Source organism: Cynoglossus semilaevis, chromosome 9, assembly GCF_000523025.1.
Source record: "Cynoglossus semilaevis isolate Cse_v1.0 chromosome 9, Cse_v1.0, whole genome shotgun sequence".
Taxonomy (NCBI): Eukaryota; Metazoa; Chordata; class Actinopteri; order Pleuronectiformes; family Cynoglossidae; genus Cynoglossus; species Cynoglossus semilaevis.
The window spans coordinates 19603066-19616557 of NC_024315.1; the positions used below are offsets into that span (position 1 = coordinate 19603066).

Consider the following 13492-nt stretch of genomic DNA (forward strand, 5'->3'; position numbering starts at 1 on the left):
GCAACTCATTGCACCAGTTGGGGTTAAATAACTTGTTTCCAGCTGAAAGATAATCGCACATGCAGTAATTATCCAATAGGAGGCTCCTACCTATTTGCTTAGCTAAATCCAGGTGGCGACTTTTTTTTTTTGGCCAGGCAGTGTATATATATATATAGTGTGTCAAAGTATTTGCCGAGTTGTTCTTTGCATCATACTGCAACATGTAAAATGTTGCGTCTTTTATTTATTTATTTTTCTTTTGCAAAACAACAAGCATGCAGGGTCCATGTTTGATCTGTGCTCTGTTTTTGTGTGTGTGTGTGTATAGGGTGTAACTCTGACAGACCTGAAAGAAGCGGAGAAGGCTGTGGCCAGATCTGCAGATCAACCTCCACTTACTCGAAACATCCAGCTCGTCAGCCCCATCGTCACGGTCACGCCTGCAGAACGGGGTGAGTGAAGTTGGCACTTCGCAGAAGCGATTGAGCAATTTCAGTGAAGTCTGAAAGTCAGCGGTGCCCACAAATAGAAAAAAAAAAAAAAAAAACACAACACAAAATAAGAAAAATAAAGGCAAGTTAATTAGAACTCTTTATTTTAAAACATTAACAATTTATAATAATCAAAATAAACAAATTAAAAACCTCTTTCCACTGAGTAGCTTAATAGTTTGCTCTTAAATGAGAAAGTTTAAAAATCAACATCTACAATAACCAACACTGAGTCACGTTTTTATTGGACATTTTAGAAAATAAAAACTTTTTTTTTAACCCCCAGCTTCATAAGGCTAGGATTCAAAAGTCAGAGTTACTGGTGTTTGGTTCTCCTCTCTGTGATGCTGTCCTGACATATTTTAAAATATAAAATCAGTCCAAAGCTCAGACAGGTTCTACCCAGATCCACTTCTTTTTACTGTAAAACAAAACGTTGTAAAAATGCACCTTTTTTTTCTTCTTTTCTTAAGTGCATCTGAGGGGAAATGAGTTTTCACACAGCACCTCTGCTAGGTTCTGTAAGGTGTGGTTCATCTGACGCTGTAGACCATGTACACACACACACACACACACACACACACACACACAGCCACAGCCACTGGTGAGCTTGTGTGATTCTCTTACCGAGGCTCCACCCTTGATTTATTTGACAATGACTGAGCATTTTCTCATCAGACTTGTTCACATCTTAGTTGATACGATTAGCTTACCAACGTCTTCAGGTTAACCTGAAATGTCTGACAAAAATGAGAGCAGCAGCAGCAACGGGCAAAATGGATTTCAGGTCCTGACATGTCGTGATGCTGTTTTGAGATAAGACTGTTTCCTGTATTTCCCCGGGTTAAGTGTAGAAACTGATCTGACAAATACTTACGGAAAAGTTATGGATAAAAGTCTGTGTCAGAAACAAACTGCCAGACAAAGTTTTACTTTTGTTTTTGTTCTTCCTCTTTTTTTTTAGTCTTATTCTCTTTTTCTGTTTTGAAAGAATTGGGGGGGGGGGGGGGGAATTACTTGTCATTGTGACACAGCACACCACTGCACATAATGAAATGTGACCTCGAGACTCAAGTCCGCTTTCTTACTTTCTTCACCTGATTCTTCTCTTTCTGCTTGCCCTTCTTTTTTAAAGTAATTATTATCATCTTGTTCCTAAAAGATCTAAGTCTTTGTTCTACTTTTTATTATTGGAATAGTAGGAATAGTTGTATATAACCGACCCTTGAAAAGACAATTTAGCTCAAGCCTCCGTTTGGAAGAGTTCCTTCCTTCCTATTGGCTCCTTCTGTGTGGCAGTCTGTGGGTTGCCATCACATACTTAACAGCGCCTCCTGTGGCAGCCTGTGTCCGGTGCGAAGACTTCCCCATTGTGATTTCCTCATTGTGGGACGAATAAGGGACTCAGTTGTTATTAATATGATTATTATTATTCTGGAATCTTAAAGGGCAAAAGTTAGTGTAAAAGGTGGTTCCATAGTGTAGCGCCTGCCTCGGAAGCAGAGGGTTTGGTTCCCAGAGGAACCACAAGCTTGATAATGTTGGTCCTCCTCTGAAAGTCACTTTGGATAAAAAAAAAAAACATCTGCTAAATGGATCAATTAAATTGTAAAAGGAACAAGGATGGACAATTGTGGAATCATGAAATATTTACTAGAGCGAATCTTTTTTCCCAAATGTTATGTTTTGTTTTTCTGTTTCAGACACTGATGTTTTGAAACAGACAGAGCCGGAGACAGAGAAACGTCTGGCTGTGAAGGACAAGAGGAGAGGGAGGAAGGAGAGACGCTCCACCGGCATCGTTCAGCCTGGAGGAGAAGTGAGGAACACATACATACACGGACATGCACACGTACACAGACAGTTGCGTGCGCGTGCACACACGTGTGTGTATTTAAGTATTACAATACTTTGAGGGTCTATAAAGCCGCTACTTTTTTCTCACACTCTGAACCCTGCAGCTTAAACAATGATGCGGCTAATCTATGGATTTTTACGGGCTAATGAATTTCATACCACTAGCGATTGATGACTTGGCAGGCGTGTTATACTAGTAGTGTAAGTCTGTCTGTGATTGTCTGTGTGCGTATATACACAATATTACCAAAAGTATTCACTCACCTGCCTTGACTCCTACTATGAACTGAAGTGCCATCCCATTCCTAACCCAGAGTTCAATATGATGTCAGTCCACCTTTTGCAGCCACTTATTACAGCTTTTTTGGAATTGTCCAAAATGTTTTGATATCCGAAGGCATGCAAAGTTCCTTTCACGGGAACAAAGGGGCCAAGCCCCTGCACCAGTGCACAAAGCAAGGTCCATAAAGACATGGATGACAGAGTCTGGTGTGGATGAACTTGACTGGCCTGCACAGAGTCCTGACCCGAACCCGATAGAACACCTTTGGGATGAATTAGAGCGGAGACTGAGAGCCCGGGCCTTCTCCACCAACATCAGTGTGTGACCTCACCAATGTGCTTTTGGAAGAATGGTCAAAAATTCCTATAAACACTCTCCTCAACCTTGTGGACAGTCTTCCCAGAAGAGTTGAAGCTGTAATAGCTGCAAAAGGCGGACCGACATCATATTGAACTCTGGGGTAGGAATGGGAGGGCACTTCAGTTCATAGTATGAGTCAAGGCAGGTGAGCCAATACTTTTGGTAATATAGTGTATGTGCGTGGGGCGCACAAGAGAGAACGGTAGTGAAAGTTAAGAGCAGTTTCAGCCCTGTTATGTTGACGCGTGAGTTGGTAAACAGGAGCGGTTAAAAAACTGTTTAGGTTCTGTTGTGACCGGTGTGGCTGATAATAAAGACCCCATCTTCCCTGTTTCTGTTCACCTCTGCTGTGGACAAGCACAAAGTGAAAGGGAGTTAGCCCCAGAGCTGATGTTAGCTGCGGCCCTGGAGCAGATCACTAAGTCTCCCATGTGCATTCTAGCTACGGTCGGGGTGCCGAAGCAGTAAAGAGCTAACGGGTAACCAGCCGTGTTACAGGCACTGTTTGGAAAAAAACATTTATTTAATTAAAACTGAAAAAAAGAAATCATTCTGTATAAGTCGGTTTGATAGTGTAGCGGTTAACACGCCTGCCTCAGAAGCAGAGAGCAGAGAGTCCTGGGAGAATCCACCGCTTGCTGGGGGCAGCCTCTTAACAGGCAACACAAAAATTTCCCAAATATGGGATCTATATAGTAAATTTTTTTTGGACATGGACACCTGCGGCTTATAGAAAAACATGTATATATATGTATATGTACAATTATTCTTTTCTTTTTAAATTTGGTGGGTGCGGCTTACATTCAGGTGTGTTCAATAGTCCGGAAATTACGGTAATCCTTTATTATTATTATTACTTATTATTATGAGATCTCCTGAGCACCTTAGTTTTGTTTTTTCCAGAATGAGGAGGAGGACAGTTATCTGGACGAGACAAACAGTATTAGCACATCTTGGTGAGTCTTTCTTTTTTTTTTTTTTGGTTCACATGTAATTTAGTTTGTAGGTGAAGCTGTAATTAAGTCAGGTGTGAACATAAAATACAACTAAAATAAATATTCCAGCAAGTTCCACTCATGGTTCTGCTTAGTGTTCACAAAATGTCCAAAATGCCTAAAACCCTGTGTCTGTCAAAATTCCGTAGAGCAGCATCCAGGTTCTGCACTTGGTACTCAGCTGATTTAAATTATTTTTATTTTGTTGGTTCCATAGTTTAGCGGTTAGTGCGCCTGCGCTTGTTATTTAAATTTAAATTAAATTATTTTTATTTTGTTGGCTCCATAGTTTAGCGGTTAGTGCGCCTGCCTCGGAAACAGAGAGCAGACAGTCTTGGGTTCGTGTCCCAGAGAAACCACATGCTTGTCGCTTGCTAGAGGCAACCTGTTAACAGCATATCTGCTGCCAACACAACAGTTTCCCAAATATAGGGTCAATATAGTACAAATTATTATTGTTATATCAATATTATAAAATGAGTATCGATTGACTTGAATACCTTTTTCACTCACTCTAAAAAGCAAGACGCTCAAAAGAACTGTGCTTCTGTGTTTTCAACTTTCAACTTGATCTCTTATTTTCTCCTGCAGTGAGAATGAACTGGAATTCTTATCAGCCGACTACAGAACTGTAAGTTGTCCTTGTTAAATCTCACTGCAAAAGTGATGTGAGTGCTAACGGGTGTCGTTTTAGATGTACCAGATTGTGCAGAGACCAGGCATGTTCATGAGTGTGTGGTTTCCGGCAGCTGTATTTCAAGGTGCTGCAGGAGAACCTGATTCTGAAGGAGAAGCTGGAGGAGATGGAGCTGCTGCTCAGCCAGAACAAAGTGGAGCTAGAGAGACTGCGACAGGTTCGGCAAATTTACCACTGCCTCGGAACTCTAGTGTAAAAACAGGTTTAGGTCGTCTGCGTCTTGTGTGTCGAAAAATAACAGTTTAAGTTACAATAGAGAGCAACTGGAAACCTAAACATCACATACAACACATTCACAAACACGAAAGATGTAAACCGGCATTACTGGCATTAACATTTCCGTTTTCAAGTTGCAGAAATAAATCTTAAAGTTTGTTTCATTCTTCCAGTACAATTCCTGCATTTTGCACTTCCTTTTTCCTTGCTTTGCACTTCCTAACACTAACTAGTAGTAGAGTATCAATATCTTCAGGTGAATTCCCAGAAATCCCAAGAACTCAACTAGCACCTCATGGAGATGTGTCAAACAATTTGCCTATTTGACTGGTTATCTGTTGCTATATTTGTTTTATTATTTACACCGTGTTCCAAATTATTAGACAAATGCTATTTTTCTCTGATTTTCCTGAATAGTTGATGTAAATGACAGTCATCAATTTTCAAGTGATCAACTATTAGAGTACAAGTTGAATGTGACTGAACAAACCTCCCAATGACGACAGTATTTTTTTTCTAAAATAAAAACTTAAAATGCACTGTTCTAAATGATTACACACAACAGAAGTTTCAAAACATTTTATTGTTGTAAATTAAATTAGAAGCATCAGCAGGTCAAACCTTAGATGTTTCACGAAAAACTTAAGCGTCATCATCGTACTATTAAGAGATTAGTAGCTGATTCAGAGCACACATGGAGTGGTGGATGGTTGGTGGACGGCCACCATGTCCCAAAATGACCTCTGTAAAGTATGTGGAGTTTCGGACTGACCACTTTTTTTCCGTGCTACAGAAAGAACCGTAATCTCTGTAACAAAATCATCTTCATGCATGACAATGCACCAAGGAATATCATGCTGCAAGGGATGCCTCTGCATCATTGGCTGGTATGGGCATTAAAGAAGAGAAACTCATGGTGTGGCCTGTCATTTCCATAAACTATTTAGGAAAATCAGGAGAAAAATATGTGCATAATAATTTGGAATGCAGTGTATATATACAGTGTATATAAATAAGTATGTATGGATGGATGTATATGAAGGGGCTTCGGCAGTTCTAACAGACCGTTTCAGTTCAGTTAGAACTGAAGAAGCCTCTTGGGTTCTCATCCCAGAGGCTCCGTCTGTTCTTATTTAATCTTCTTCTAATCCGTCCAGTTGCCCTCGATGCCCTCGGAAACGTGCATACAGTACGTGTGTGTATGTATGTTTAGATGTGTATATATGAATATGAAACTAATCATATGTATATACAATGTGTGTATGTAAATAATTCAGCTATTTATCCCTGTTTTTGTGACAGAACCAGGAAAATAGCACAGACCGCCCTGCACTGCTGGAGCTGGAGAGATTTGTGAGTATTTTTTTTTTTTTTTCAAACCCCCCTTTCTTTCAGAAGTGTTGTGCTAAAGAAGCTTAAATTTAAATATTATCCAGTTTTCATTAGTAATGAACACAAAGCTACTCTCCTATAAAATGTCCAGCATTAGAGACATACACAGCTGGAATAAAACAACAACAACAATAACTCTGCAGTTGCACAGGTTGTTGGTTGTGCTGGTTTGGAGGTACAGGGATGGACCAAGTACCGTATTTTTCGGACCGTAAGCTGCACCGCATTATAAGGTTTCAAGTGGACCAAGCAACATTCATACAGTATATCAACGAACGGGAATATTTTCTCACATAAGGCAGAAGAGAAACAAAACAGTCCCAGCGTAACAATTAAGCGAAACAATCAAGCATGTCCGGATCCCTCTCGTCAATATCCGTCAGTCAGTCTCGTTGCTGTTAATCAGTTGTTCAGTGATGATTCCGGCCTTCGTGAAAGCTCGGACGACATTTGAGACTGATACCTTAGCCCAGGTATCCACGATCCGTTGGCAGATATTGGCGTAACTGGCTAGGTGTTCTGAAGTTTTCTCCTTCCTATAGTTTTTTTTGCTCCGTGAGTCAACTGCGCATGCGCACAATGGCCGGTAGCAGAAATCTATAGCTATAGCTGAAGTTTTGTCCTACCCGTAGCGCAAATTTATAGGCATATCTGACATTTGTGTTCAGGGTGGTACAACATTATTATACACATCAGATCTTAATAAATACGCGCTTCTGACTCTATTTAGATTGATAGCACATAGAACTATAGATATGAAATCGCTGTAAATACGTGCTTCTGACTTCTGGTGTTGTCTGCACATCAGATATGTTTCCACTCAGAAGGAATTCTTCGGCGTGCTGTAAATGAAATATGAATGTAATTATGTGCTTGATTTTGGTACATTATCCACATAATAACACAACTGCCAGTTCCGCAGAATCTTCCTGTTGTAGGCAACCTCATTCCCCATTGGGTCAATTACAGCGAGGAACCTCTCTGCCATGTTCACAACCTCAAGTAAAGTAATGTCATATTTCATATCAATAAACAGGCTGCATAAGGACCTCCTTTACTATGCTTAATGGTCACTCTACAGAGTCTTGCACAGCCTGCTTAATTTGTTCCAGCCGAGACTTCATTTTTATAAATGTCCGCATAACAAAAGAGAATAATCTGTCGAAGTACTGAGTCATCAGAAATCAAACATTTTGGAAACAGACCACAAGAATCCAATGTGCAGTAACATTCGCATGATACAGCCAAACACTCTCTGCTGGGAACTTCATCTGTAACAGATAATATGGAAATATGTATGTTAATAAAGATGAGTTAGGACCCTACATAAAAAAAACGACTTACTTTCTTCATAGGTACATCACCTTATGGAGACTTTTAAAGAAGAGGAAACTTGCCACAATGTCGCTGAGATAAAATATGGCTTCCTGATAAAATGATCAATATATTTGTTAGTGCAAAAGTACAGTACATCCATAGACCATGTCAAGTAACTTCCATTCAAAAGTAACACATACTTTGTGGGTGATAGGGTGTGTCTCAGCCCACCTCCTCTGTTAAGTGTTGTTTTTTCCAGGTTGACAAATATGGCTTATTTTATGCTTCTCTCAAGCCGTCTGTCTTCCCTGGTCAAAATGTGAACATGAATCCTGTCCAGAAGAAGTTAGCCCCCCTGTGATGACTATGATGATTAGTTCACGGCGAAAGATTAGTTCACAGAGAATGATTCGTTCACAGCGAAAGATTAGTTCACAGAGAATGATTCGTTCACAGCGAAAGATTAGTTCACAGAGAATGATTCGTTCACAGCGAAAGATTAGTTCACAGTGATTCGTTTGCAATGAAAGATTAGTTTGCAGAGAGTAATTTGTTCGTAGTGAAAGATTAGTTCGCAGAGAGTGATTTGTTCGCAGTGAGTGATTAGTTCGCAGAGTGTGATTAGTTTGCAGTGAGTGATTCGTGAGTTCAATATGAACAAATATTTCATGACTCGGGAGTTACGAGTCACGAATCTTTCATATGACTGGGGAGTCATGAGTCATATGAAAGATTCGTTCACTCGCGAAGGACACATCGCTAATGGTCACCGTATTGTTCTTTTGACGCTGTTTCGTGCTGAGACAGAGAGAGAGTGTCTTTCCTTTATCGATAAAAAAGGAGAAATAAAAACAGTTCTTGACCACAAAAAAAAAAAATCGACAGCTATGCGTCTGAGTCATCCTGCATCGCGCCATACAGCGACAATTCAAATACGGTACTTCTTATTTTGCCATAACTGTCTGGAGAGAAACTGTTGAAAACTGATGTGTTTGCAGGAGAAGGTGGCCCTCCAGAAGAAAGCAGTGGAACTGGAGGATGAGCTGAAGGTTCTTACAGTTTTCCCCACTTCATTTCTATTCACTGCTGTTAGTAGTTGGTGACTTAAAACCCATGTACACTGATAAATGTGTCCTTCCTACAGTATTTGAGGGAGAGAATGGGGAGTAGTTATGAAGGTGAAGGTAAACTTTACCTCTTGCAACTACAACTGCTTTAGAAATATATCGTAAGCCAACCAGCCGTAGCGTTGGCCAAGCATGTGTAGTCCGGCACACAGACAATAATAAAGCATACGCAGCAAGGCAATAGTTACTCTTCTTTGTAACATATTACTTATACCGTAATTTCCGGCTTATTGAGCGCACCTAAATGTAAGCCGCGCCCACTAAATTTCAAAAGAAAAATATAATTGTACACATATAGGCCACATTGTAACATGGGATATTTACACAGAAAATTGTTACACAGAAAGGTTTTTTTTTTCACTTTTAATTAAATAAAGGCTTTTTTCTGAACAGTGCCTGTAACATGGCTTTACACGTTAGCTCTTTCCTGCTTCAGCTCCCTGACCATAATTGGAATGTACAGGGGAGACTTAGTGAGCTGCTCCAGGTCTGAAGCTAACTTTAGCTCCGGAGCCAACTCCCTTCACTTTGTGCTTGTCTGCAGCAGAGGTAAACAGAAACAGGGAAGTTGGGGGTCTTTGTTATCAGTCACACTGAACACAACAGTACATGTAAACAGAGTTTTAACAGCTCCTGTATAACCAAGTCACGATTCAACATGACGGGGCTCAAGCTGCTCTCAACTTCAATATTCATTGGTCTCTAGCGATATGAACTTTGTTAGCTTGTAAAAATCAATAAATTAGCTGCATCATTGTAACTCAGTTCCTTACTAATTGTGAAGATTTGTGAGGTGTTGTTTTTTAGAATGTAATGGATGGATATAAGTAGCAGCCTCAGATTTTGATTATATTTGACTGCTGCAGAAACAGGAACAGTTTTGATGGGCTCCATTTTGTTTCTTTTAGTTGAGTACACAAGCATTATAGCATATAAAGAATTGCAATGTTTCATCCGCAATGTAAAATACACATTGCTACAGTCCAGTTTGGCGATGCAAACTATTTTTTTTCTTTTTTTTTTCAGGTACTGGGGGACCTCAGAGCAGACAACCAGAGGCTAAAAGATGAGAATGCTGCCCTTATTAGGGTAATCAGTAAACTCTCTAGATGAGCCACGGAAAAAAAAACAAACAAAAAAAAGAAACGTTTTTACTATAAGTATTAACAGGATTTTACCAGTCAGTTCCACTTAAAAGACACAAACCAGGAGAAACAGGACACTGTTGCAGGAACCCCAGAGTCCTGCAGCTTGAACTGAAGAAAAAAAAACAAACCTAAGGATTTCAGGATGCTCTATTTGTTTTGAACATTTGTGACAAGATTTTTTCACACCTACTGTAAGAAAAACACAAACAAGCTGAACTGATCTGTTTGTGCACTGAAAGGGGGTTTCTGTAGTCATTCAACTTTTATATTCTTTTTTTATTGTTGTATATTTTTTTCTTTTTTTTTTTTTTTTAAATTGAAAGAAATCTATACTGTTAGACTCAAGAGCCATGCAGAGTGAGTTAGGAGTTGTATTCAGGTGCGATTTCACACCACAGTTGCTTGGTCCTCATTTCGACGTGGGTGTCGGTGTACTTGCTTGAACAGTGGTGTTGTTCACTTTGGTATGCTTTGAATGAACCATTGTTCATATCCTTAGATAGTCTGTGTGGTTTGGTCAGGTACAAAAGCTTACCTGAGAACTGGAACCAAACAAACAATTTGAAAACATTTGAGTCTTGTTGACTTTAATTGGATCAGAGTGCAGTTCACTTAAGAGTGTGAAAATGCAAGGAGTGAACCAAAGAGAGGAAGCGAACCAAAGAATGGAAACAAATAGATGGAGGTAAACAAAGACATAGTTGTAAAATGTCTTGGCAGACATGTAGAGGTGCAGATGATTAGTGCTTCATAATCTGTATCATGGAGGTTTGTGGGTATTTACTTGTTGGTGCTGGCCAATCATCACGAAATCATGTGCTTTTCTGTCATGGTCAGTGCTGGTTTAGGGTGATACCTCCATAACAAGAAGCTGTTCCAACTGTGTGATGTTCTCAGGCAGCTTGGTAAGCTTTCAGAAGTGCAGTTTGAAAGTGAACCAAATTAAAATAATAAAAATCATTCTGCACACACCTGACCAATTGAGTCCCAATAACTATACTGAACATACTCTAGTAATTTAGGTTTAAAAAAAAAAGCCAATTGTAGATTAGAACCAGTATTTGGAAGACATCCAAGTGCCAAAAAGCCAGTTTTGCATCAAACTGTGAGGTCAGTATTGTTTCTGAGGTTGAGTTTTGGGTCAATGCTTTTGTTTTCTAGCTTGCATGTTCATGTCCCTGCTTCTCTGAATGTATATTTGAGTATGGATATTTTTTACAGGGGCTGTCCATCAGTTTATCCATCTTGTGCCAATCTTGGACTCTACACGTGTCTCTTAGTGTTTTCTCTCTAAACTGCTTCATCTCCTTTTGGTTTAGAACTGTTCTGAGTTGTCTTCAAAAGTATGTGGTAATTTCACTTTGCCATAATCGTCCTGCCCTGATATCAGTAGTAGACATAGATGAAAAACAAAACGTACATGTGTTAACTGTATGTTAATGCCGTGCCTTTCTAATTAGGTTTGTATGTAATTTTTTCCAAACTTTTTTGGGTTTGTTCAGTATATTAATACATTTGGGGAAAAAACAAGAAATGATCAGTTTGTTTTCTTTTCTTTTTCTTTTCTGGTATATGACCCTAAATGTCAAATTTCTCTGCTAGCTTTTAGTTAACTGAATATTTATTTAGAAAAAAAAAAGCCTAGTGTTAATTTAAGTTCTGTTTTGGTAGGGAAATAATATACTTTGCACAAAATAAATGGGCCTAATATTGCTTTTTTTGTTTTTAATAAATGTCAGTACCTGTTTTTTGGTTATTTTGGTTTATAATTCATTTTTGTGGTATTTTTTAAAATACATGAATATAGGTTTTGGGACTGCTTTATAAGGCTGTTTTGAAGACATTATATTTTTAGATTTGTTTTGCAAAAATCATAGTTTAGTATCAATTTTTTGTTTAAATCTGGACAAACCAAGATAAAATGTTTGACATCTTTATTATTGATCATTATTTTTTTACAATGATCAATTTTACGTTATTCGGGTAAATATTACCTTCACCCACAATGATGTTGATTATGAAAAATGATACACATGAAAGCATAATTTGGGGTTAAATCTTACTGTAAAAGTATTATGGGTAACACAAAAAACAGTGAATCACTAAAGGAATCAAACTAATTCAGAAATTTAAATGTGTAATGCATCTAAAACAACAAACCGATTTAGCTTAATTCTAATAAACACAAAGCTATAAACAACAACCTTTTATAAGGTTACAAGTGTTGAGCAGTGTATGGGAGATGGAGAGGCCAAAGGCCTGTTCTCTGCAACTTTTTATTTCTATGTTGCTCAATGTCAAACATCCAGTCAGCACTGACCAGTGCATGTTCTCTGCAACTTTTTATTCCTATGTTGCTCAATGTCAAACATCCAGTGTTCTGTTATTTTCTGTTTGAAATAATAAGGCCATAGAATGAACAGATATTGAATAAACTGTCTCCAAACTAAACTTCTGTTTTGAGTTAAATTTAAATGTATCAACTCAGGTTGATTTTAAGTCGACTGTGCAGTCTTTACTGGTTTTAGGAAACAATAGTGGCTGCTACAGTGGGGCAAAAAGTATTTAGTCAGCCACCAATTGTGCAAATTTTCCCACTTTAAAAGATGAGAGAGGCCTGTAATTTTCATCATACGTACACCTCAACTATGAGAGACAGAATGGGGGGAAAGAATCCAGAAAATCACATTGTAGGATTTTTAATGAATTAATTGGGAAAGTAAAATAAGTATTTGGTCAATAACAAAAGTTCATCTCAATACTTTGTTATATACCCTTTGTTGGCAATGACAAAGGTGAAATGTTTTCTGTAAGTCTTCACAAAGTTTTCTGTTGCTGGTATTTTGGCCCATTCCTGCATGCAGATGCAGGACCTTGAAATGCATTCCTTCATTGCCCGGGCAGTGTGTTTGGGATCACTGTCATGCTGAAAGCCCCAGCCACATTTCATCTTCAGTGCCCTTGCTGATGGAAGGGGGTTTGCACTTAGAATCTCACGATGCATGGCCATTCATTCTTTACTTCACGCAGATCAGTCGTCCCGGTCCCTTTGCAGAAAAACAGCCCCAAAGTCCCAAATGATGTTTCCACCCCCATGCTTTACAGTAGGTATGGGGTTCTTTGGATGCAACTCTTTCGCATTCTTTCTCCTCCAACAAGTTGAGTTTTTACCAAAACGTTCTGTTTTGGTTTCATCTGACCATATGACATTCTCCCAATCCTCTTCTGGATCATCCAAATGCTCTCTAGCAAACTTCAGACAGGCCTGGACATGTACTGGCTTAAGCAGGGAGACACGTCTGGCACTGCAGGATTTCAGTCCCTGGTGGCGTAGTGAGTAATTGATAGTAGCCTTTGGTCCCAGCTCTGCAGGTCATTCACTTGGTCCCCCCGTGTGGTTCTGGGACTTTTGCTCACCATTATTGTGATAATTTTGACCCCACGAGAGGAGATCTTGCGGGGAGATTTTCAGTGGTCTTGTATGTTTTCCATTTTCTAATAATTTCTCCTACAGTTGATTTCTTCACACCAAGCTGCTTACCTATTGCAGATTTAGTCTTTCCCACCTGGTGCAGGTCTACAATTTTTGTCCTGGTGTCCTTTGACAGCTCTTTGGTCTTGGCCATA

The 13492-nt window shown here is 39.1% G+C and overlaps 1 protein-coding gene across 2 annotated transcripts in view; it reads left to right on the forward strand.

Moving 5' to 3' along the window:
• Positions 1 to 11621, forward strand: part of ppp1r12c (protein phosphatase 1, regulatory subunit 12C) — a 25635-nt gene extending 14014 nt beyond the window's left edge. The window contains exons 13-20 of one of the 2 annotated variants that reach the window (XM_008317861.3): positions 311 to 434; positions 2177 to 2292; positions 3877 to 3929; positions 4560 to 4599; positions 4718 to 4822; positions 6184 to 6234; positions 8589 to 8639; positions 9744 to 10890. In XM_008317861.3, the coding sequence (XP_008316083.1) occupies positions 311 to 434; positions 2177 to 2292; positions 3877 to 3929; positions 4560 to 4599; positions 4718 to 4822; positions 6184 to 6234; positions 8589 to 8639; positions 9744 to 9830 (627 nt within the window). In that variant the 3' untranslated portion in view covers positions 9831 to 10890. Of the gene's footprint in view, positions 1 to 310; positions 435 to 2176; positions 2293 to 3876; positions 3930 to 4559; positions 4600 to 4717; positions 4823 to 6183; positions 6235 to 8588; positions 8640 to 9743 lie in introns of both variants that reach the window. The other variant, XM_025058523.1, reaches the window with a different exon arrangement.
• Positions 11622 to 13492: the final 1871 nt, after the last annotated feature.